At 44.9% G+C, this 25267-nt stretch overlaps 1 protein-coding gene across 3 annotated transcripts in view; it reads left to right on the plus strand.

The window, feature by feature from the left end:
- Arhgef3 (Rho guanine nucleotide exchange factor 3) overlaps positions 1-25267 on the plus strand; it is a 294787-nt gene that overhangs the window by 152145 nt on the left and 117375 nt on the right. For all 3 annotated transcript variants that reach the window (XM_075988889.1, XM_075988890.1, XM_075988892.1), the window contains one exon: positions 2070-2132. In XM_075988889.1, the coding sequence (XP_075845004.1) occupies positions 2070-2132 (63 nt within the window). The remainder of the gene's footprint in view (positions 1-2069; positions 2133-25267) is intronic.

The following is a 25267-nucleotide window of genomic DNA, read 5'->3' on the forward strand; positions in this document are numbered from 1 at the left end:
TTGGCTTTATAGATAATATCTGACACTTGAGTTTCTTCCTGCTCCACCCCATCAAGGTCCCAGGTTCTGTACTGCAGCATATCTCAAAGCAGGAACAGCTAAACTCGGGGAGGGCCTGGGTTCCTCTAAGCAGCCGAACCTCCCTGCAGCTGTTGCTACACTTAGTGGACATTGCTGGTTGATACACAGCTGCCTTCTTGCCCTGCTGTGCATTCTTAGGGCAAGTATTCCAAGTAGAAGACCCCACCAAACGTTCCCAGCGGTGGGTAAGATGTGCACCCTTGCCACAATGCTGTCAACTGAGTGTGAAGGGTTTGCCTTTGGAAGTAGAATCCTGAATTTGCAGGATCATAGCATAGCGTGTAACTTCCAGCAAATTGCTGATCTCTGCCAACCTCAGTTTATCAACCTGTACCATGGGAACTATTTCTTGCCATACCCCTCTCAAAAAGTTACCATATTGGCTGGATGAAGGAGTACATGCCTGTAACCTTAGCTGATTGGGAGGCTGAAGTGGGGGGGTGGTCCTCTAGGGTAACGGAGTTGTGGGGCCTCTAAGCTTTCACACTGAAGTGGCACAGACTGCCGCAGAATCCTTGAGATGCCGATGCCAAGAGCTTAGTAGTTGGCTGTATAAAAAGAAACCCCAGTCCATCCCCATCCTTGTCTGATGCTTTATTCACTGCTATAGAGGGCATCCTCCTGTAAGAATTCCTCCATCACTGCACTCCAGACTCTCCAGCCTACTCTCAGAGCACCAATGGTATGTACTGGTGTTCTGCTCTGCTCACCTAAGCTCATAAGGCCGTAGGCTTGACACCCAGCACCACAGGAAAACCAAGGATATATTTATTTTCCTTTCTTGAGGACTGATATCACTGCCACCCTGCCATCCCAACCTTGGAGTTGAAAAAAATGAAATGACTTTCCTGGGGTCTAGAGTAGGCAAATCATATTTGCTGTGTCTCTCTTGCATGGATGTGCATCCTTTAGCTGTGGGAATGGCTGAGCCCTGCCTTCCCAGAAGCAAACATGGAGCTTGGCACCTAGTAGATACCTGTTTAGCAAGCCTTTGTTCAAGTGATCATGGGCAGTTCTGGTCGCTGTCCAAGCCTTGCCTTTGTGCAAATTCAGAGTTCTGAATGAGAAGGAGGTGGGCTTCTTTGGTGTTACAGACTCCAAACCTCTCCAGACAGTCTCATGACGTCACACCAGTCATCCTGGTCTTCCAGTAGCTTTTCTTCTAAGCAGCATAACTACAGATTTGAGGACCCAAGAAATACTTGGCTCAGTCAGACCTGAGGATGCTGAAGACAGCTGAGCATATCTTGGATGTGCTTTCTTGTAGTCTATAGATAGATGTCTTTGATGCTTTATAAAGGGGAAAATATATTTCTGCATCTAATTTAGTGGTGTTGCCATAAATTCATTTGAAATATCTGTAGTAGAATAATGACTTTTCTGATTCTAAAATGTGTGTGTGTGTGTGTGTGTGTGTGTGTGTGTGTGTGTGTGTTTCTGGAGATCGAATTCTATGATCTAGGCAAATGTCTACTATCCAGCTACCCTATCTCCATCCCTAAGTGTCAGTTTTTATGACTTTCAGTGGAAAGGTTGGAGACAATGTTTATTTCCAGAATGTGGCCTTTGAGTACATCATGGCCCAGTACAAGATTTAGAACAGGTATTTCCAAGGAAATTAGATTTTCTTTCCTCTCTGATCTGTTCTTCCAAGTCAGTCAGAACTAGACCCTACTATCTAAATTTCTAAACGTTATATGGAAACATTTAAATAAAAAAAATAGAGAGAGAGAGAGAGACAGTGTGTGTGTGTGTGTGTGTGTGTGTGTGTGTGTGTGTGTTGACATGAATGATAATAATATAAACCAATTACCTCACCTCAGAGCTTATTAACTCCCCATGGTTCTTGAACCGACTACCATGTGTCCTTGGCTGAAGCTTTTGGGTGGATGATGGTAGTGAGAAGGGTTGTGTGCACTATTTGAGTGCTTTTCTTTCCTGATCAGACCCACAGTCCTGTCTAAATTGTTTTTCCATCTGTTTTTCAGCGGAAGCGAAAGCAGAGTGCTCAGGATGAAGACGCCATCAGCCTGTGCAGTCTTGACATAAGTGTAAGTTTGGTCCTTTCTACCTCCCACTCCTCCCCTGCGCACCATGGCAGCTCTATTCTTAGCGTGGTTGTAATTTGTTACCATGCTGTGCACTTAAAGTGGGTTACCATCGTCCGACTGTGGAGTTGTCACCAACAGGATTTTCCCGTTTTTATCTCGTCTCCATTTTACTAGAGACAGTTGTATAGCCAACTTGAATGTCAAGCCAACTTGTTTATTGTCCACATATTTTTTCCCTTATAAAATGAATTAGAGACTTAGGCATCTGGGTAGAATCTACATTAATCCCACTGTGCAGTTTGAAAGGCTGGTTCAAGAAGATAGAGCAGTTGTTTCTCCCTTGAGACGTGGGTGGAATCAGTGACTTGATGGAAACCCTAGTAGCAGGTTTGCCCAAAGGCTAGAACACGATTGTGATAGTGTGGTAAAGCGAATGGCTCTGGGTTCAGCAGATCTTAGTGAAGATTCTAGACTCAGCATTTATGTGGAGTTATTCCTCACCTGGAAAATGAGGCTGAAAAGACTCCATGTGACTTTGGAGTCAAATAAGACAGTGAAGATGAGAAAGGCAAGCATAATACCTGCTAGCTGCTAAGTGCCCAATAAACATCCGCTGTGTTGTGCTTTTCTGCAAAAGCACAGATTGCAGAAGAGGCTCAGTGACTTGGTGGTCAAATGCTTGTGATGTCAGAGGTCGGAAACGTCCTTTGGATTTCCTAGATGTTTCGTTTTGATGACTTCCTGTTCATGGACTCTGTCCTGTGACTGACTCAATTGAGAAGCCTCTTTGAGAGTGTGTTCCATTTCTTATCCAGGCTGGGAGCTAGAGTGGGAGCTGAGGCCCCCCAGGTTCCTCCTGTCCTCCTAGTTATTCATCTTAGACATGTGGTTCACCCTTTGTGCAGCGTAGATCCATGTAACACTGTGGTGTTTCTGACAGAGACCGTGAAAGCAATCTGTGATATATGACGGCTCCAATATTTAGCAGTGGAACCTTGGTCAAGCCACTTCCACTATCTGTGCCTCAGCTTCTCCGTTTAGTTGGACAATCGGTCTTCTAAAATCATTGTGAAAATGGGAAGCTCTTTGAGTATAAATTATTAGGTTCTCATTTAATGTCATTTATTTGCCAATATGAACAATGCTCTTTTAGCTATTTCTAATTATTTCCAAATTTCCTGATGTAACAGTCTTGGTGGAATGATCTTGAGCTGACTGCTAATGATGTGTCTTTATTTCACCACATGGTGCTTATCTATCCTAGTCTTTAACACCATCAGATTGACAGAGTTGGGTTAGTTTACTAGGTTGCCATGGTAACAAGACAGAAAGCCGTTCTTCTGGGGTTTTCTTTATTCATTGGATATTGTCTTATTGACAGGCGAAGCTATGGAACTTCTCTCATCAGCAATAAGACTTTTTTTTTGCTTGTTTGGATATGTTTAATTTTGTCAAACTTTTAGAATCCAAAGACTGTCCAGATCTCCAAAGTCTTTAGCCTTCATGCATTTCAGTGTCCTTGGGTGCCGATAAAGTTGTAGCCACCTGGGTGCTGGGCAGGACTTTTATCCAGGTATTTCTAAGATCCTGTATCAGCACACGGTTTTCTCAGTTTCAAGGTGGTATTTCGTGTTCAGAAATGCATGTCTCCAAATGCGTTTTATCAGAGAACCGCTGACCTTGAGCAGAAAGGGTTACTGGCAATTTTAAATTCGATTTGCTTTTGCCTTGTCTTCTTATTCAGGTCACCTAGGCTTCAGCTAATGAATAATTTCTAGATGATGATTTTCCCATGTGCAATTTCAGATGTTTCTTCTTATCTTGATCAATTCATGCATCATGCTTTGTCACAGTAATGAGATTTTATATAAGAAAATTCTACCCATTTCAGTAAAGGGGCTATTTTAGGGGTTCAACCATTTCTTTCGGATTTACTTTGCTTTTTATCTGATTCTTGGCAAGCAGATCTCCAGAACCTAGGTTGGAGTTTCTCCATTTACTGCCACATATAACAATTGTACACATTAGAGACCTGGAAGGTATTATAGGGCACGAGATGGCTGTGTTGAAAGTTCCACTGACCTTAGAGTCATATAAAGGGGACAGGAAGTGTGACAGAACCGAGCATGGCCAGGAGAGAGTTTCTCACTTCAAATCTGCCACTCCGTGTGCACTCAGATGAGCTAAACTGAATTAAGTGGTGGGTGGAGCCACCCACGAGAAGCTGTCTCACCATAAATGCAACGATATCTAAGCTCTGAGCGCAGTGAATCAGTTACTCTGGTGAGGAAGTGGTCTTTCTCCATTAGGTTGCTTAAAAGGACTTTGTTTTTGTGCATCCGAGTGGTGATGTCCAGGAGAACCCTCACAGCAGCAGCCCTGAAGAGGTGCTGCTTCTGTTGTGGATAGTTCATAATTTCGCCCCAAGAGGCCATTGACCTGGTAACTCAGGCCATCCTCCTGCCTCTGAAGCAGGGACTAAGGCAGTGTCAGAACCAGCTGAAGAGTTGTTTTGACCCTATTGCTGCATGTAAGTGGAAAGTGTCGGGGGAGAAGGGGGGCTTTCAGTTCGTTGCTCCTGGTGGAGGATATGAGGGGTTAGGAAAGTGAGAAAGGCACCTGACAGTTTTGATTCCACTTCCTACATGGTAATACGGCCACGGCATGTGTGCTTTGAACAAGGGTTACTACATAAGAGGATGGGCATTTTTAGGGGTCAGTAGTCAGGTTCCCACCCAGTTCTCACCTAATGCTGAGAACACAGGGCACTTTTAGTAAATATTCTAGAATTAGAGACAGACAGATGACAGACACACACACACACCAAAAGAAAAACAGACACGCACGCTCATGTGCGCGCGCACACACACACACACACACACACACACGAGAGAAACAGAGAGAGAGAGAGAGAGAGAGAGAGAGAGAGAGAGAGAGAGAGAGAGAGCCCTAAGGAGTACCCCTTTTAAAGAAACACATTTGTATGTAAAAAGCTAGGAACTGTTTGCACTGGTGAATTTATGCGTTGATTAAGAAGTAAACCATCGGGGGCTGGAGAAATGGCTCAGAGGTTAAGAGCACTGCCTGCTCTTCCAAAGGTCCTGAGTTCAATTCCCAGCAACCACATGGTGGCTCACAACCATCTGTAATGAGTTCTGGTGCCCTCTTTTGGCCTGCAGGCATACATGCAGGCAGAATACTGTATACTAAATAAATAAATAAGTAAGTAAGTAAGTAAACCACCAAGCCGAATGTTTGCAGTCCATGCACACATATGAAGTCAGTCCCAGCATTTAGGAGACAGAGGCAGGAGAATTATGAGTTTGAGGCTAGCCTAAACTGTCTAGCAACCTCTTAAATCACTGTGATTCCCCGGCATTTGTGGACCCTGGCCAAGCCTGTCCATCGAGCACCCCTTTAAGAAGATCCTGAAGACCAGGGGAGGATTCTTCAGTTGGGACAGGAATGTCTCCATAATTGATGTCTTATTTCTCTGCCACTTGAATTGATCCTCCAATGAACTGAATTGAGCCTCCAGCTTCCGGAGAGCATAGAGCACAGACTATTTCAGAAACAAAACATAAGGCAGCATGTATTTTTGAGATCCATTTGCAGGGTACTGGCAGCCGCCTCCAAATCCCTTCTCACGTCAGAGGATGCGCGTGGGCTGAGCTTGGAAAGGAAGTACCGGCCCTCTGCAGTTTGCTGGTTTAAATCCTAACGGCTGAGAGATTGCGTGAGTGGGGAGCTAGCTGGGTTCTCGATGTCTCGTGAAGGCTTTGGCAGGAGACCAGCTGTGCCTCCACACAACAACTCAGCTCTGCCTGAAGCCAATGCGCCTGGGCTGGGCATAAAAGAGTAGCCCAGTGATGGTGCCCTAGGAAAGGTGAACAGGGGTTCACTGTGGAAGCTTAGGGAAATGTGAAGAGTCAGACACTCGATGGACCCACCTCAAAGCAGCAGCTTTGGCATGTTGCCTTCCTGTCATTATTCATGCCTCTTTATAAAGTTTGCGTTGCAAAAATATTTCAGACATACAGAACAGAATAAAGTGATACTGTTTCGGACTCACGGAAGGGCAGCAGTGAAACCGAGGAAGTAGTTCCTGTGCAAGCCTGCTGTGCCATGGGGTTTGATCTTTGTTGCTGTCGTCTGTGTTCACAAACTTATGACATCCACATGTTCCTAAATGCTGTATGTATTATAAGCCAGCCTTTTAAGTTTCTATAAGCACATATGATTTTTTAAATTTCTATTTGTTTGTATGTACGCGTGTATGTGTACACCACATGCTGTGGCACGTATGTGGCGGTCAGAAGGCAATTTACAGGAGTTGGTTCTCTCCTACCACCGTGTGAGTCCTGGGGACTGAGCCCAACTCATCAGGTTTGGTAGCAAATGCCATCTTGCAGCCCCATTTGAAATACAGTTTTGAAAGTTGGGATCATGGTGCGTATTAATTTATTTTGGGACTTTGCACTTACTGTTTGAGAGTGCATCACTGCATCCCATAATATTCTTTTAAAAACACTGTTTCAAAAAACTACATTGTCAAATGAAGTCATCAGATTCATTCAACCCATCCTTTCTTAGGAATTTATGTGAGCACAGACCTTTCTCTGTTATAAATAACACTGCTGGGCATCCAGGAACACGCTTGTGTAATCCCTTTAACACAGCAGGATGAAGTCCAAGATGTGGACTGCCTGGCTCCCTGGTGATAGCCCCTGAGCAGCCTGTGTCCCTTCTGCCAGTGAGAAGCTAAGCTTGGGGATGCTGAGTGTTTTCTGTAGAGCCTAGCAGGAGAGGCTCATTCTCAGCTTCTCAGGCCCATCCCTCTTCATGAAGCATCACTGTTCCATGCTAAGTCTGGGAGGTGCTTGTAGACATTTGTCCCTGTCCTTCAGAGGGCCCCCTTGACTGGTGACAATGAGGCCGGCAGTGATCCTTCCTTTCAATTCTAGTGAGGCTTCTCTGTGAAAGGCGATGTATGGACCTGAGATTTGACCCAGGGTGGAGGGGTGTGTGCAAATCAGAGTTCACATTCTTCCTGTATTTTCTTTGCCAATGGACAGGGACCAAGATAAACCCTCCTGAAGCTCCTGTAAGTGTGTACCACACCTCATGCTTTTGAATTCTTATAGCTGTGACCATACCTCGTCTGTCCCCTGTGAGGCGTCTAGACATACTCAGATCTTGCTGTCTCTCTCTCCTAATGAGAGGTGAGAAACAGGTCCCCTCTGTGCAGGGGAGTAACATCAGGGCTCCCTCCATAATGGAGCCCGTAACGTGTGTGCCTGAGTCCTGACCTGTATTCATTTACCGCCAGGCAGTTTATAATCCCCATCTTCAGGTCCCAGCCTCCTCAAGTGCTCCCAAAGCAGGCACCATCTGAGCCCTGCCTACCTGTCGTGCCTTTTGCCTGATCCGTGTACAGTTTCTCAAAGTCGTTAGGCTCCGTCTCGTCCCTGGGCCTTTGCACGTGTTATCCCCTATGTCTGGAATACACGCTGTTCACCTAGCACTTCCCCGGACTCTCACCCACGTGTCCTTCACATCCAGCTGCCAACCAAAACTTCTCAGCGTTCCTTGTGCTCCTCCCTCTGGCCATTCTCAGCTCTGTTTCCCTGTCTTCCCAATCATCCCACCATCACAGGTGTGTTCCTATCATAGCCATTATCACCCAGTGTTGGGAGGCCTGCTGGCTTCTCATTCTTCCCAGACAGGCCTAGAGCTCTTTGCAGGAAGCTTGTGTTCTGCCTTAACCCATACTCAGCACCCGGCACAGGCCTTAACCCATTGTAGATGCTCAGTAAACATTGGCTAAAGATAGGCTTAGCATCTCTTCCATTGCATAGATGACTGAAAGGAGGGAGGAGAGAAACATTGGGGAAAGTCAGAGCATTATAAGAGGAAAAGAAGGTAGGATTTAAACATTTGAGGACAGAAGCTAAGATTAATGGATTTATCCAGACGCTTAATGCTAGGAGATCTTTTAGACTCTGCTCATTCAGCAGACTGTCCTGAATTTCTTACAGCATGTGGTACAGCCATGCTCCTTAACAAGTTTACTGACAACCCGTGGCCTCTCACGGCAAACAGTGCTTGTCATGGGTGCTCCGTAAACATGTCTGGGATGAATGCATGAATGCGTGAATGAATGAGTCTCAGTCTGGGATCCTCGGAAGGATCCTTGGAAGGATGTGTCAGAGCGGCCTCAGTGTGAGCATGAATCAGAGCGTCGGGGATGCAGGACTCCTTTGCTGGAGCCTTTCACAGTAGATACACATGGCGGTCGCCGCCGTTGCCAGGCGGATCTGAGGCTGCTCACATTTCAGCTCTTCATCATACTCACCCCCCGAGGATGAGGGAAAGGGTGTGTGGAAGCCATAGCATGCCCAAGGTCCTAACGGGTTACACAGCACAGCAGCCAGGTCTGCCCCACACATCCTAATGCTACCACGCTTATTGCTGCATTAGCAAATAGCATGGCCTCGAGGTGCTTGAGCTAGTCACAAGTTCTGTGCTTTCCAAACCCTCACTCGGGTCTCACAGCGGTCCCCTGACCCTTTCTGAAGACGAGGACATTGGGGATTGGACGTGACCTGCGGCTTCACAGTCAAAGCCTGTAGATTCAGAACCAGAGCTTCTCCACACTGCTCAGGACAAAGGGCACAAAGCCTCTGGCTCGGCAGTTTGAGTGCTGGATGATTGACAGGCCATCTAGGTGGTCACATTAGCACCCTGTGAAGGATGTGGCAGGCACAGCCATGCTTCATTCCCTGTTTATTCTAGTGACTTGTAGTGTTGCGTGGACACTCAGCATGTATGCTGGTGTAAGCTGGGAGGACGCTTTCCTGTCTCCATGGAGCCAAAGCCATGTTCACTGTTAGAATATGTTCAGCCAGACACAGAGTAACAGAACGATTATTTTATCTCTTTCACAGAGTCCAGATAATTAAAAAAAAGATACCGTTTCTGCAGGTTTGTTCCTTGCTGACCATTCTGGCGCTTGCAGCCCGGGGAGATTAGCCTGCCCCTAGTCAGAGGAGGCCTTGATGAGTTATGTGGCAGTTATTAACAATGCTCTTGTTGCCCAGGGAACAGGCAGGCTGTGGAGATCAGCCTTCGTTAGCATGCGCACATCTGTAATCTGTGCGCATTCGAGTTGGGGGTGCCCTATTGTTCATGCTGCCTATAGGGTCCTTTGTGGGTTAGGCAGCAAGAACCCCACTTTCAGAAGATTGGTCTGAGTCTGCCATCGCACGTTAGCTTTGACAAGTATTAACATAAGCACATTGCATCTTGCTTTCTGTCTGGTCTGTTATTAGGATTCATAGGTCAAAGGTCAAGCAATGCCTGCATGAGCTTTTCAATGACAAAGAAACCCCAGGACTTCGAAGAGCCTCACGGATGCTAAGGGCTCCAATGCTTGCAGGTCAGCTGTCATTTTGGGCTCCCAGTGAGAGGACATCAGCGTGGTTCAGGTTCAGCGAGGGCTCTTACACTCTTTACTGCCTGTTTAGATTTATGGTCAGAGTTACAGTCTTTGGATACTTGGGGCCAGAACTTGACGCACCCGTAAAACTGAAATCATATCAACCTCCTTCCTTAAAACTGTGAGAATGGAAATGAGTTAATTTACTGAAGAATTTAGCCCCTTGCTTGTAGTAAGCACAAAAAATACCAGTGCAGTGGTTTGAGTAAGAATGGCGCCCATGCCAGGCGCTGGTGGTGGCAGGCCTTTAAGCCTCGCACTTGGGAAGCAGATCTCTGAGTTCCAGGACAACCAGGGATACATGGAGAAACCCAATCTGTCTTGGAACAACAAACCAACGAAAAAGAATGGCCCCCACAGATTGATATATTTGAATACTTCAGTTACCAGGGAGCGGAAACTCTTTGAAAGATATTTAGACATAAGTGGATGCAAAGACAGGGGTAGGGTGTAGTGCCTGTTTGATGTTGTTGTTGTTGGTGGTGGTGGTTTCTCGAGACAAGGATTGTCTCTGTAGCCCTGGCTGTCCTGGAACTCCCTCTGTAGACCAGACTGGTCTCAAACTCACAGAGCTCAGCCTGACTCTGCCTCCCAAGACTGGTATTAAAAGTGTGTACCACCGCTGTCTGACAGGTGTAGTGGCCTTTTCAGGATGTGGCATCTTTGAGGTTTGTGCTTTGCAGTGGCCCCTACCCTTTTACACAGACTTTCTTTGCTTGTTGATTCTGGGGATGGAGTCTTGCTGTTTTTCCGGGCTGACTTTGAGCTTCTTCAGCTCCAGTGTCCTTCCCCTTCCTGCTCCAGCATCCCACTAGCCACGGTCACTGCTAAAAACCCTACTTGCTGGCTTCTCTTCCCTAGCAGGAGTGGAGACAGCTGCTGCCTGCCGCTTCCAGTTTTGTCTTCTTCAACATGTCACGTGGTTGGAATCGCAAAGTGCGTGGCCTTTTCCAGATTAGTTTCTTTCCCTGAGTGATGTACACCAGTTTCCTCGATGTCTTTCATAACTTTGACCTCTTACTATGTTTTCATCACTAGAAATATTCCACTGTGTGGATATACCACAGTGATCCCCCACCCTGACCAGTGATGTTTCCTTCTTTTATACTGTTGTTTATTATTTCATAAAACATTGAATATGTCCTTTCTAAATCATAATTCTCCAGTGACGAATAGTTGCGTTGTGTTCAGTATATCCCAGATCTGAACAATGATCTTTCTCATTCTCTAGTGCAAGCAGTAATGAAGGAAAAAAATAAAATAAAAATAAAGACTACTGAATACTTTCCAACTTCCTTGTCTGCTGCGGAAGCATCCGCTTCAGTTCTTGTGCTGCTCCCACTGCCTCTTACTGTTCCACATCATGGACATCAGAGAAAAAGAAAAACATTAAAACTAAACCATTTCCAAAGGCAGATCTCAGCAGATTGTGACCGTGAGTGATGAAGGGAAAGTTACTTTGTCTCCACCATGTATACTTCATTTAAAGCTCCCAGTCTGCTGACTGGAGAGCTCCTTTTCTGCAGGCTCCCTGGGGGAAGAGCTCTTGCTGCTCTTGCAGAGATCCTGGGTTTGGTTCCCATCACCTACATGGTAGCTCACAAACCATCTGTAACGACACAGTCCCAGGGGATCCAACACTTTTTCTGTCATCTGTGCACCAGATATACACAGGCATACATGCAGGCAAAACACATGTGCACAAAAATAAATAAATCAATAACAATAAACCTTTTTGAAAAGGTCTCTTTCTGAGATCCTTGAACTGTTTACGGAAATATGTTCCCCCCTGGCATCCTGGAGTTACGTAAAAGATCGTGTAAATAATCCCGGTGGCTTCCTTCCATTCTTGCCTAATCGAGTTTCTCCCGTATGACTTGATCATGGTACCAGGGCCCATCTTTGTTCTAGGTATATATGTTCTGGTTTCACTAACATAAGCTGTTTCCTTTGTCTTACTTTTCACTGTGTGTCTGATACCTGTCTCCATGAAGGAAGTGACATGCTGCCTTTCCCTTTGACATTGCTATAGGGTAATACTCCTCTTAGAGGAGAAAAGATGAGTGTGTATGCATGCGTGTGTGCGTATGAGCATATGTGTGCATGTGGTATTGGGGTTTGACTCACCACCAATGAGCTTTGCCCCCTTTCTCTTTTTGCTTTTTCATTTGAGAAAGGTTCCTACTCAGTTGCACAAGCTGCCCTGGGCCTCACCTCCTAAGAGGCTGGGATCACAAGCCTGTACCACCACGCTGGTATATTAGCCACTTTCTTCTTTCTGTGACAGAAAGCCTAACAAAAGCAGAGAGGAGAGGGCATGCAGTGGCATCTCATTTGTATAATAAATAAAGCTTGTCTGAAGATCAGAGAGTAAAACAGCCCCACATTTGGGCAGCAAGTGAATCACGATTAATAAAAACTCAGAGACAGAAATTGGGGTTAAACCTGAAAGTTAGAAAAGCAAAGCAGCCAGCCACTGGCTCCTACCTAGACCCCAGTCCAAAAATGGTGATCCTGCCTCCAGGAATCTCAGAATGAGACTGTGTCTGTGAGCTGTCTCCTCCCGTCTTGTATTCTTCTCTAGAGCTGAGATTAAAGGCAGGCACCACCCGGTTTCTATGGTAACTATTGTGGCTTCTGGGAGTAAAGGTGTGTGTTACCACTGCCTGGTCTGTAAGGGTTACCATTGGGGCTGTTTTACTCTCTGATTCAGGTAAGCTTTATTTATTAAAATACAAAGGAGATGCCACTACAAGGACAGGCTTGCTTATCTTACAGTTTGAGGGTTTGGTCCATCCTAATGGGGAGGGCATAGCAGCAGGAGCTTGGGACAGGTGTTTATGGGGTGCCAACATGCAGGAAGCAGTTAGTGATGGACCCTAATTCTCAGCTACTATTTCCTTTTCCTGCAGGCAGGGACTCCAATCTACAGAGTGCTGCTGCCTCCATTGGCCAAATCTACGTCCCTCACACACATGCCAGAGACTGGTCTGCAATACAATTCTACATCCTGCCAAGCTGACACTCAGTACTAATAGTCAAACCAGTTAAGGGATTGTTTTAAACAAGCCACTTCTCTGACTTCTGGTCAGTAGGACTCCGCCACTGGTTCCCTTTGATGGCGCTTCTCTGAAATCCAAGCCTTTGTGACCAGTAGATGAGAACTGAGATTGCCTTTAAACAGGTCCAGACGATACTTGCCTGCTCCAGCTGGACGGTTGTCGGGGGCATTGTCTCTGGTGGCTGGACAAGTCTAGGGCCCCCTGCTTAGCTTCCCTGCTTCTGCCCCTGCCTCTCTGTTACCCACTTTCCTCGCAGCTGACCACACAACAGCTCTCCTTAAGCCCAGTCCTACTGTGTCCCCCCCCCCCCCCCCCGGGCCTCTCTGGTTTTCAGTGGCTTTGACACCTTCTCCTGGTGTCAAAACCCAGCCCAGTGCTGCTCTTTAACTGATTGCTACACTGTTCCTTCTTCCCTGTGTTCCGGTTGTCCTGACCTCTACCCATGCTAGTTCCTTGCACCTCGGGGCATTTGCATTTGTCATTTCTCTCTATGTGGAAAGTCAGTTAGTCACTCCTGTGGCTTCTGCCTCAGTTTCCTTCAGATGTCCATAAAAGGCATTTTCTGTCCTCTTATTGGAAATAGCAAATCCATCCCACCCTTCACACTAGGATCCCCTTTTCCCTCTTACCTGGATTTATTTTTTTTTTATAATATTTACCTTCACCTGCCACACCATATATATTTTGTTTTATTTTACTTTTTATTGATTCTTTGTGAATTTCATATCATGCACCCCAAGCCCACCCATCTCCCCATCCCTCCATATCCCCATACAGAAACAATACATACACCCTCGCAACTCCCCATACAGAAAACAAAAAATAAAAAACATTAAAAATAGAAATGCAAATTAAATTAAAAATCTCACAGTGGAAGCTGTGACGTGCCGCAGTCATACATGTTTTATTACCTACACTAGAATATACCTTATTTTGTTTTTTCACAAACATCTAAACATTCTAAACATCTGGAGCACTAGTTGACACAGGCTAAGTTCGATAAACACCAGGAAATGGGTGGCTACTTCATTGCCTCCCGTTTTTCTCTGAAAGTTACTGAAAGCAAGACTCAGTTGGTCGTGGCAGCATTTTAAAAATGTCTTTCTTCCTCTACATACTTAAGTTCCTTTTATTTTTTTAATGAAAACAAAAAAAAAAAACAAGAAAAAATCAAGCTCGACTTGAACAGACATCGTGAAAACAGCACAGGGCCTCTCTGAGGCAGTAGCAGAAAGATGAAGGCTATTGGAGCTATATGGCACGCATGCCATCAGCACCGTCACATAGAGGGCCGGTGCCATGCACTTCTGCCGCAGCCACTCTTGAGGGTGTCTCAGGATCATGGCAGACCTGGAAATTTTCTGTGAATATCAACAACATGCCACTCTCGGCTGTCTTTTTCTTTCCCTTTAATGACATTGCCACCACTCACTGTGTCCATCACATAGTGGGAGGACTGCAAAGAGCTGTCAATCAACACCCAGTGCTTGCTAACCCACGGTCAGGGAAAGATCAGATTCTGGGTTCTAAGTCGATGGTGGAATGCCATAGTGTGCTTTGTAACGATCCCATTCAAATGAGGGCGTCCATTTTAGCGGCTGAGGCTATGCCTGCTTCTCTCAACTAGATGGAGAATTCTTTCCCAGTCTCCTTCACCCATGGCTCATGGGGGAACTATTATGCCGAGTCAGTGATGCTGAGACCCTGACAGACCAACCCCTTCCTGCCTTGTGGGAATAATTGACTTGAAAAGGACAGTGTGTATAATCTAAGATGCCGCTCCTAACTCTAAGCCTCAATGACGGTGGAAAACTCTAAGAAGTTCTGAGTGGGCCTTAGGAGGACCGAAGTAGACTGAAGAGTCATTCCGCTTAATCTTACCAAATTTAAGCACAAGGTCTGTCTGTCTGTATCTCTGCCTGCTTCCTGTGTGTTTTTTGTTTAAATCAGCAGGTAACACAAAAGAAACACTACTCACTTATAGATAACAGAGGCGGGTCTACTTTAAATGAGAATCTGTTTAGGCTGCTTTAAAAAATTTACCATAGCCTGGCTGCCTTATCAGCCACTGACGGGAGGACAGGATGGCGGCACAGCTGTGTTCTGGCGAAAGCTTCTTTCAGGGTTGCAGGCTGTCGGCTTCCTGTACTCTCATGTGTAGGAAAAAGAATACGGGTTCATTGGGATCTCCTTAAGGGCACTAACCCCATGTATGAGGGCCCCACCCCCATGACCTAATCAACTCCCAGAGGTCTACCCCCATGCCTTCACACTGAGGTTGAATTTCAGTTTATGACTTTTGAGGCACACAAACCTTCACGCCTCAGGGTCTGTTATAGTTTGAAGCTGAAATGTCTATGTTTCCAGTAGTGGTTCCTCAGCTAATACTGCTACTTTGAGAGATTCAGGAAACTTTGGGAGATGGGGGTCTTAGAAGGAAGGAGTGAGTTCGTAGAGGCTGTGGTACATGCGTCTTTCCACACTGTGCTTTCTCTCTGTGTGGCGGCAGAAGGACTAACTCTCATTTCTAGCACCTGTGCCCCCACAACATTGTGTTGTCTGCCATGAGGCACTTTGACGCATTGCTGTGTCCCTCGGTGAAGATTTCCCTCCAGCACATAACCAGACACTGGGATGGCTGAACTTGAAATGACTGCCAGCCTCCAGGAATGAGTGCTGGCCGTTCTGCTGGTCATCCCCATGGGGAGGTAGAGTTCCTGAAAGATGGGCTTCTCCCATGGTCTGCTGAGGAAACGTCCCGAAACAGCCATGTTTGTGGAAGAGGATGCTGCGTGTTACACATGATGGATGGGTTCCTGGGAAACCAGAGTCAGGACAGAATTGCCCCAGGGACCTGGGGGGGGTCTGTGTTTGAATGAAGGGCGATGTTTACCTAAGTAGACATTGAGATGATACTGTAGTCCATGTGATGTGGTCTCACACAGGCATGGGGGCTTCTGTGGGAGAAAGTCAGAGCTCAGATCTGTGGGGAAGCGCCATGGAGAGTCCTTCCCTTAGGAACAGCTTTTTGTGACGTGGAATACATTTCTAGTATAACAGAGTCCTCACAGGTCGTGTCAATGTCATTTGGTTGTTTCTTGTCCATTCATATCCTTACTGATTGGGCAATGTCTTGTACCTTCTCTGCACTCATGGTGAGCAGGCCAGTCAAGGTTTGGGGTTACCTTTCTATTGCAGACAAAGTAACCCCCCCCCCAGATAATCAACTTAAAAGACCACTTGTTTATTTACACATGGTGTTAGGCAAGGCTGACCAACTCCACTCCTTTGAACCTGGCTAAGCAGGAAGACTGTCATGGCATGGAGCCTATAGTGGAAAAAAGGTTGTCCACCTTGTGATTGCCAAAAAGGGGGAGACGGGGACAGATGAATCCACTCCTTGTAACTAAGTCCCACCGCCCAAGTTTCTGTCACTCATCAAACTGTAGACCCATCATTGCATCCCCTACAAATGAGCTCTGAGAGCTCCTAGTCTGGCTGCTTCCCCAAAGCCCAGGTGCAAGCCCAGCGTTTAAAACACAGCCATGTTTTAGCCCAGCATCTTTGGGGGACATTCTTGATTCCAACCCTAATGGTGGAGAAGGTTTTCATGGTCAGAGCAGCAGGGATATGATGCTATGGGAGGGAAAGTAAAGCCTCAGATGTGGAGGAAGCTTCTTTAGGAAATCTAACCAAGGACCGCGGCCTGGTCATGAGAGGTCAAGGATGGCCCCTTGGAGAAGAGGAAGATAAAAGAAGAAGAGGAAGTAACGAGGTCTGCGGGGAGAAGAGAGGAAGTGTGAACAGGGAAAACAGGTGCACAGCCTTTGTGGTCGGATGGACTGTGTTGTTCCTACACAGATGGAGCTGTTAGGTGCTGGGCAGGAACCTGACTCTGCCCTGACTTCAGCCGTGGGGAGTCTATGCTAAGCAAGGCTATGGTCTATGTTTGGGAAGAGTCTTCTGGTTGCTGAGTGGAGATTCCTCCCAGGCAGTCTCTCTCCCTCCTGGGATGGTGGAGGAAGACACATGCCGTCTTTTGCCTTTTGTCTTCTGGCAAGCACTGGGCTTTAATTAAAATACTATGTTTTAATTAGGCCGTCTTTAAAAGCACACCCTATGTGATTTGTTAGAAAAACCAAGCGAAGCCCCACAGATACGTAGGAGTAAAGTAGGCCGGGCTAGATGTGCTGAGGAAAGCGAGAGGAGGTTCGACTCTAAGATGTCACTTGATTCTCTGATGTGGGAGTCCTTTGTCAGGAGCTGTCATGGGCACACTCAGCTGTGACCACAAACATTTTCCAGTGGAGGAGTGTTAATAACTATTCCATTGCCCTTTAAAAACATTTACTATCAGGGCCAAATGAAAGGCAAGAAGGCTTGGTCAGCTGTTCCTAAGCCACCTGGTCTCATCAGAGGTTCCCCAGGGGGCAAGGGTAGCCTGGGTCGGCCAAGGCCTGCTAGAAATATGAGATGTGAAAACAGGGTTGTTCCCATGTCCTGTGGGCACAAACGGGCTGCCATCTCTGCCCATCCAGCAAATAAAACTGATAAAATTCTTTAGTTTCATCTGACCATGAGCACCGTGTGAGGGAAGAACTTTCCTGCCCTTCTCAAGGGCCTGAGCAGCTCACAGAAGCTTAGCTTGAAGACCCTGGTGCAAAGAAGGAGCCATCTGGATTGGTGGAAAGTTTCTTGAGGCCAGAGCATGTTTTCCATTTCCAATGCATCTCTTGCTTACAGGACAGCCACTACCCCCCCCCCCCCATGCCCCTTGCCCTCTGTAGGATTCCTTTTAAATTTCCACATGGCAGCATAGCATGCAGGAGGGTCAGGAGATCTGCGGCTTACTCTTGCTTCATTTCAAGCTGTGGATGAGAACCTGTGGATCTGGCTATGTTTTAGAATGGCCAGAGGAAAGCCCACTGCTAATACACTTTGTTCCTGGGTCCTGCTGTCGTTCATTTGGCAGTCATTATAAGAGTGTGTGTATGTAAAAAGGCCAAATCTTAGAATAATAGGTATAGAAGAATGAGAAGAAGTTCAACTCAAAGGCACAGAACATTTATTTAACAAAATCATAGAAGTAAACTTGCCCTTCCTAAAGCAAGATATGCCTAAAAAATACAAGAGCTTACAGAACACTAAATAAACTGGATCCCTCCAAAAAAGTCCTCTTGCCACATAATAATAAAAACACTAAACATACAGAGGAAAGAAAGAATATTAAGAGCTGCAAAGGAAAAAGGCCAAGTAACATATAAAGGTAGACTTATCAGAATTACACCTGACTTCTCAATGGAGACAGTGAAAACCAGAAAGCCATGGTCAAGCATTATGCAGACATTAAGAGACCACAGATGCCAGCCCAGACAACTATACCCAGCAAAACTGTTGATCACCATAGAAGGACAAAACAAGGTATTCCATGAAAAACCTAGATTTCACCAATACCTAGTCACAAACCCAGCCCTACACAAAATACTAAAAGGAAAACTCCACCCCAAGGAAGATGGCTACACCAACAAAAGTACAGACAATTGATGATCTCATAACAGCAAATCCAGAAGAAGAAGAAAAAATGCACAAATTAACATCACCAACAATGAAAACTAAATTAACAGGAGATAGCAACCACTGGTTATTAATATCCCTTAATGTAAATGGACTCAACTCACCTATAAAAAGGCACAGGCTGACAGATTAAATATGAAAACAAAATCCATCCTTCTTCTGTATACAAAAAAAAACGCATCTCAGACTCAAAGACAGACATTGTTTCATAGTAAAGAGTTGGGAAAAATTGGACCAATCAAATGGACCTAAGAAACAAGCGGGTGTAGCTATCCTAATCTAACAAAATAGACTTCAAGCTAAAATCAGTCAAAAGAGACAAAGAAGGTCATTTCATATTAGTCACAGGAAAAATCCATCAGGAGGAAGTTTCAATACTGAACATCTATGCCCCAAATACAAGGGCACCCTCATAAGTCAAAGAAACACTTCTAAAGCTTAAATCATATATTAAACCCCACACACTTAGTAGTGGGAGATTTCAACACTCCCCTCTCACCACTGGACAGGTCAATCAGACAAAAAATGAACATAGAAATAAGTGAACTAACAGATGTTATGACTCAAATGGACTTAACAGAATTCTATAGAATATTTCATCCAAACAGAAAATATATCTTCTTCTCAGCACCTCATGGAACCTTCTCAAAAACTGACCACATTCTCGGTAACAACAAAAACTTCAACAAATAAAAAAAAATTAGAATAACCCAATGTACCTTATCAGATCTCCATGGTCTAAAACTAGAAGTCAACAGTAATACTAATTCTGGAAAACTCACAAACATGTGAAAATGAAATAATGCTCACCTGAATCACCAATGGGTCAAAGGAGAAATAAAGGGGCAAATTAAAGACTTCCTAAAATTCAATAAAAATGGCCACACAACATACCCAAATTTATGGGACAAAATGAAAGCAGTGTTAAGAGGCAAGTTCATAGCACTAAACGCCTACATAAAGAAGCTGGAAAAATTCCACACTAGTGAATTAACAGAACATTAGAAAACTTTAGAACAAAAAGAAGCAAACTCACTTAAGAGAACTAGACAAGAGAAAATAATCAAAGTGAGAACTGAAATCAACAAAATAGAAACAAAGAAAACAATACAAAGAATCAATGAGACAACTAGTTGGTTCTTCAAGAAAATCAACAAAATAGACAAAGCTCTATCCAAATTAACCAAAAGGCAGAGAGACACTATTCAAATTAACAAAATCAGAAATGAAAAGGGAGACATAACAACAGACATGGAGGAAATACAGAGGATCATCAGGTCATATTTTGAAAACCTGTTCTCCACAAAATTGGAAAACCTAAAAGAAACGGACAACTTTCTGGATAAATATCACTTACCAAAGTTAAATCAAGACCAGATAAGCAAATTAAACAGACCTATAACTGCTGAAGAAATAGAAACAGTCATCAAAAGTCTCCCCCCCCAAAAAAAGCCCAGAACCAGATGGTTTCAGCTCAGAATTCTACAAGACTTTCAAAGAAGAACTAATACCAATACTCCTCAAATTATTCCACACAATAGAAACAGAGGGAACATTGCCAAACTCTCTTATGAGGCTATAATTACCCTGATACACAAACCACAGAAAGACATTACCATGAAAGAGAATTACAGACCAGTCTCACTTATGAACATTGCAAAAATACTAAATAAAATACTGGCAAATAGAATCCAAGAACACATGACAAAGTCAGCTTCATCCCACAGATGAAGGGATGGTTCAACATAGGAAAATCTGTCAATGTAATCCACCATAAAAGCTGAAAAATAAAAACCATATGATCATCTCATTAGATGCCGAAAAAGCTTTTTACAACATCCCTTCATGATAAAATTCTTGGAGAGATCAGGGATACAAGGAATATACCTAAACATAATTAAGGCACTATACAGCAAACCAACAGCCAACATCAAACTAAATGGAGAGAAACTCCTAACGATTCCACTGAAATCAGGAACAAGACAAGGTTGTACACTCTCTCCATATATATTTAATGTAGTTCTTAAGGTCCTTGCTAGAGCAATAAGACACCAAAGGGAGATCAAGGGGATACAAATTGGAAAAGAATAAGTCAAACTCTCACTGTTTGCTGATGATAGGATAGTTTACATAAGTGATCCCAAAAATTCTACCAAGGAACTTATACAACTCATAAACACCTTGAATTTTGCAGGAAAATGGATGGAGCTAGAAAACATTATTTTAAGTGAGGTAACCCAGACACAGAAAGGCAATTATCACATGTACTCACTCATAGGTGGTTTTTAAACATAAAGCAAAGAAAGCCAGCCTGCAATCCATAATCCCAGAGAATTTAGACAACAATGTGGACACTAAGAGAGACTTACATAGATATAATCTACATGGGAAGTAGAAAGTAGAAAAAGATAAGACCTCCTGAGTAAATTGGGAGCATGGGGACCTTGGGGGTCCCTTGGGGGGAAGGTTGAAGAGGGAAGGGGAGAGGCAGGGAGGGGAGCAAAGAAAAATGTAGAGCTCAATAAATATCAATTAAAAAAAAGAGTGTGTGTATGTATGTATGTGTTTGCATGCATGTTCATGCACATACAAGTAGGTGTGTGTTCAGATGTGTATGGAGGCCCAATGGTCTCATTCACCAGGGACTATCTACCTTGTTTTTTGACAAAGTCTGTCACTGGCCTGGAACTTGTCAAAAAGGCTGGACTGGTTGGCAGTGACCCCTGGGGGTTCTCCTTGTCTCCACTTCCCGAGTGCTGGGATTACAAACAAAGACCACCACACTCCCCCCGCCCCATAGTGAATTTTGGGGATTAATGTGGGTTCTCAGGCTTGCAAGGCAAGTGCTTTACTAACTAAATTATCTCCCTAGCCAAATAGTATAAAGTTTTTTTAAAAAAATTTACTTCTTTTAAATCTAGGTATGCTAGTACTTTTCTGTAATCCCAGCACTCTGGTGGCAAGGGCAAGAGGCGGGTAAGGATAATCACGAGCTCTGAAGAGTATTTAGGCTACCTAGTAAGATTCTGTCTCCAAACCAAAACAATCACCAAGATGGGCTAGACGTTCCCTGTAAGCTTTAGAAGAATGAGACCCCTTCTCCAGTGTGGGGGGAGTGGGTCTGCTTTCATGGGGAGTTTCAGGTTGGTAATAGGACTTTATTCCTTGCTTGCTGCCGACCACAGGGATCCAAGTTCCTCCTGAGGGTCCAGGCAGGTGAAGGCTTTCTAAGCTGCCCCCAGGACCTTGACCATTGTGAACTCAAAGTCCCTTTAAAAAATAGGTAGTCAGTCCATGGTTCCCAGACAACAGCTCAGGCCCAGGATCTGTCCAAAGCCCTTGCCTTTACCATGGCCAAGTGTCACCTCTGACTCAAGTTTCCTGGTGTCCCCTGTGTGTCAGCAAATATGGATTGTCAGCGTGATAGGACCTGAAATCCCTGAGGAGATCCCTGTGGGCCTGCTCATGAGGAAATGTCTGGATTGGGTTAATTGGCTTTTATGTGACCAAGTGCACTGCAGCCCTCAGGGAAGCCAGGCTAAGCAGGCACCTTTTCTCCCTCCTTTCAGGGATGCTCCCCTCCCTCATAGTGACACAGGTCCTTTGCCATCTTCTGCTCTGGAAATGCCCTGAAGTGTTACGATTGTTGATTTCTCTCCCTGCCGCCACCACCACCACACACACACACATACATACACACACACACACACATACACACACACATACATACACACACACACACCACACACACACATACATACATACACACACATACACACACACATACACACACATACATACACACACACGCACACACACACATACACACACACATACACACACACATACACACACACACGCACCTTTATTTTTGCTAATCGCCACTGAAATGCACATTTCTCTTCTGCAAACAGGAGTAAACTGCAGCAGTATTCGCTGGTACCTGTGACGTCTAAGAATGCTATGATAATTGTCTGTTCGTATCACACTGATTACCTGGGTCTCAAAATACCACGTTTGCCGGCAATTACTCAAAATGACAGTCGTGATTAGACCCGCTGCCACATCTGCTCAGAAAAACCCATGTGGGAAATTAGTTTTTTAATATGTTGATAACTATCTTTCAAAATAATAGGTTTTCCTATATAGAAGTGGGTGAAGGCGGGGCAGGGGGGTGAGTGTGGCCACCCCTGGTTCATGCAAGAAGACAATGGATGAGCTAAAGAATTAGCAAAGAATGAACTCAACGAAATATCTGTTTGCTTTCTATTACTACTCCAAGCTGGTTCTGCTTCCCAGTGTCTGTGAGAAAACACTCTTTCCTACCGTGGTAGACTATACCTCTGTCCCATGTTTTACCCTTCGTCTTTCATAACCCTACCTTTCCGTTGTTGTTGTTTGGAGACAAGATGTTAGGACCTTGCCCTGGCTGACCCGAAATTCTTTCTGTAGACCTGCAGACCTGAGACGAGATGTTAGGATCTAGCCCTGGCCTCAAACTTGTGGGGATGCTCCTGCCTCTGTTGTCCAGCTGCGGTGATCACAAGTAGGTGCTGCCTCACTTAGCTGGTATTGTTTTGCGGCATGTATAAAAATTTCTCAAGAGATGCTGTGGGCCTTCGTGCACAGGGCATGGTGCACGTATATGCATATAGACAAAACACTCGTACCCATAAAATAAGGGACAAAAGAACGTAGACAAAAAGTGGGTACACCGATGGTGTATAAAGGAGAAAATCTGCTGTGGCTTGCTGACGGCTCATCTCTGCAGAAAGGCTCAGCTAATTTAGTTTGCTTCTTTTTACTTCTCTGTAACTCCCGATTTTTCTGCCAGGATCAAATAATACTCATGGTAAAGTTTTTTGTTTTGTGTTTGTTTGTTGTAAGAAAAAAGAACAATCTTATACAATAAAGGATTGTCTGGAGGCATTACCATCCCTGACTTCAAACTCTATTATAGAGCTACAGTATTGAAAACAGCCTGGTATTGGCATAAAAACAGAGAAGTCGACCAATGGAATCGAATAGAAGACCCTGACTTTAACCCACAAACCTATGAGCACCTGATTTTCGATAAAGGAGCTAAAAGTATACAATGGAAAAAAGACAGCATTTTCAACAAATGGTGCTGGCAAAACTGGATGTCAATCTGTAAAAGAATGAAAATAGATCCATATCTATCACCATGCACAAAACTCAAGTCCAAATGGATTAAAGACCTCAATATCAGTCCGAACACACTGAACCTGATAGAAGAGGAAGTGGGAAGTACTCTACAACACATGGGCACAGGAGACCACTTCCTATGTATAACCCCAGCAGCACAGACACTAAGGGCATCATTGAATAAATGGGACCTCCTGAGGCTGAGAAGCTTCTGTAAAGCAAAGGACACTGTCACTAAGACAAAAAGGCAACCCACTTACTGGGAGAAGATTTTCACCAACCCCGCAACTGACAAAGGTCTGATCTCCAAAATATATAAAGAAATCAAGAAACTAGACCGTAAAAGGCTAATCAATCCAATTATAAAATGGGGCACTGAGCTGAACAGAGAATTCTCAACAGAAGAACTTCAAATGGCCAAAAGACACTTAAGGTCATGCTCAACTTCCCTAGCGATCAGGGAAATGCAAATCAAGACAACTTTAAGATACCATCTTACACCTGTCAGAATGGCTAAAATAAAAAACACCAATGATAGCCTTTGCTGGAGAGGTTGTGGAGAAAGGGGGACACTCACCCATTGCTGGTGGGAATGCAAACTTGTGCAACCACTCTGGAAAGCAGTGTTTCGGTTTCTCAGGAAATTCGGAATCAACCTACCCCTGGATCCAGCAATACCACTCTTGGGAATATACCCAAGAGAGGCCCTATCATACAACAAAAGTATATGCTCAACTATGTTCATGGCAGCATTGTTTGTAATAGCCAGAACCTGGAAACAACCTAGATGCCCTTCAACGGAAGAATGGATGAAGAAAGTATGGAATATATACATATTAGAGTATTACTCAGCAGTAAAAAACAAGGACTTCTTGAATTTTGCATACAAATGGATGGAAACAGAAAACACTATCCTGAGTGAGGTAAGCCAGACCCAAAAAGAGGAACATGGGATGTACTCACTCATATTTGGTTTCTAGCCATAAATAAAGGACATTGGGCTTATAATGCATGTTCCTAGAGAAGCTAAGTAAGAAGGTGAACCCAAAGACAAACACATAGGCATCCTCATGAATATTAACCTTCATCAGGCGATGAAAGGAGACAGAGACAGAGGAGCACGGGACAGAAATCTCAAGGTCCAAATCAGGAGCAGAAGGAGACGGAGCACGAGCAAGGAACTCAGGACCGCGAGGGGTGCACCCACACACTGAGACAATGGCGATGTTCTATCGGGACCTCACCAAGGCCAGCTGGCCTGGGTCTGAAAAAGCATGGGATAAATCCGGACTGGCTGAACATAGAGGACAACGAGGAATACTGAGAACTCAAGAACAATCGCAGAGGGTTTTTGATCCTACTGCACGTACTGGCTTTGGGGGAGCCTAGGCAGTTTGGATGCTCACCTTAGGAGACCTGGATAGAGGTGGGCGGTCCTTGGGCTTCCCACAGGTCATGGAACCCTGATTGCTCTTCGAGCAGATGAGGGAGGGTGACTTGATGGGGGAGGGGGAGGGAAATGGGAGGCGGTTGCGGGGAGGAGGCAGAAATCCTTAATAAATAAATAAATTAAATAAAAAAAAATAAAATAAAAAAAAAAGAAAAAAGAGCACGAGAAGAATGACTAGAGCAAGCCAGCCCTGGCGAGAGGGGCTGGAGACCCTGGCGGGAGGGGCTGGAGGGGCTGGAGATCTGGCAGGAGGGGCTGGAGACCCGGGCAGGAGGGGCTGGAGACCCTGGCAGGAGGGGCTGGAGACCCTGGCAGGAGGGGCTGGAGATCTGGCAGGAGGGGCTGGAGATCTGGCAGGAGGGGCTGGAGACGAGGCGAGGATGGA

Source organism: Microtus pennsylvanicus, chromosome 10, assembly GCF_037038515.1.
Source record: "Microtus pennsylvanicus isolate mMicPen1 chromosome 10, mMicPen1.hap1, whole genome shotgun sequence".
NCBI lineage: Eukaryota > Metazoa > Chordata > Mammalia > Rodentia > Cricetidae > Microtus > Microtus pennsylvanicus.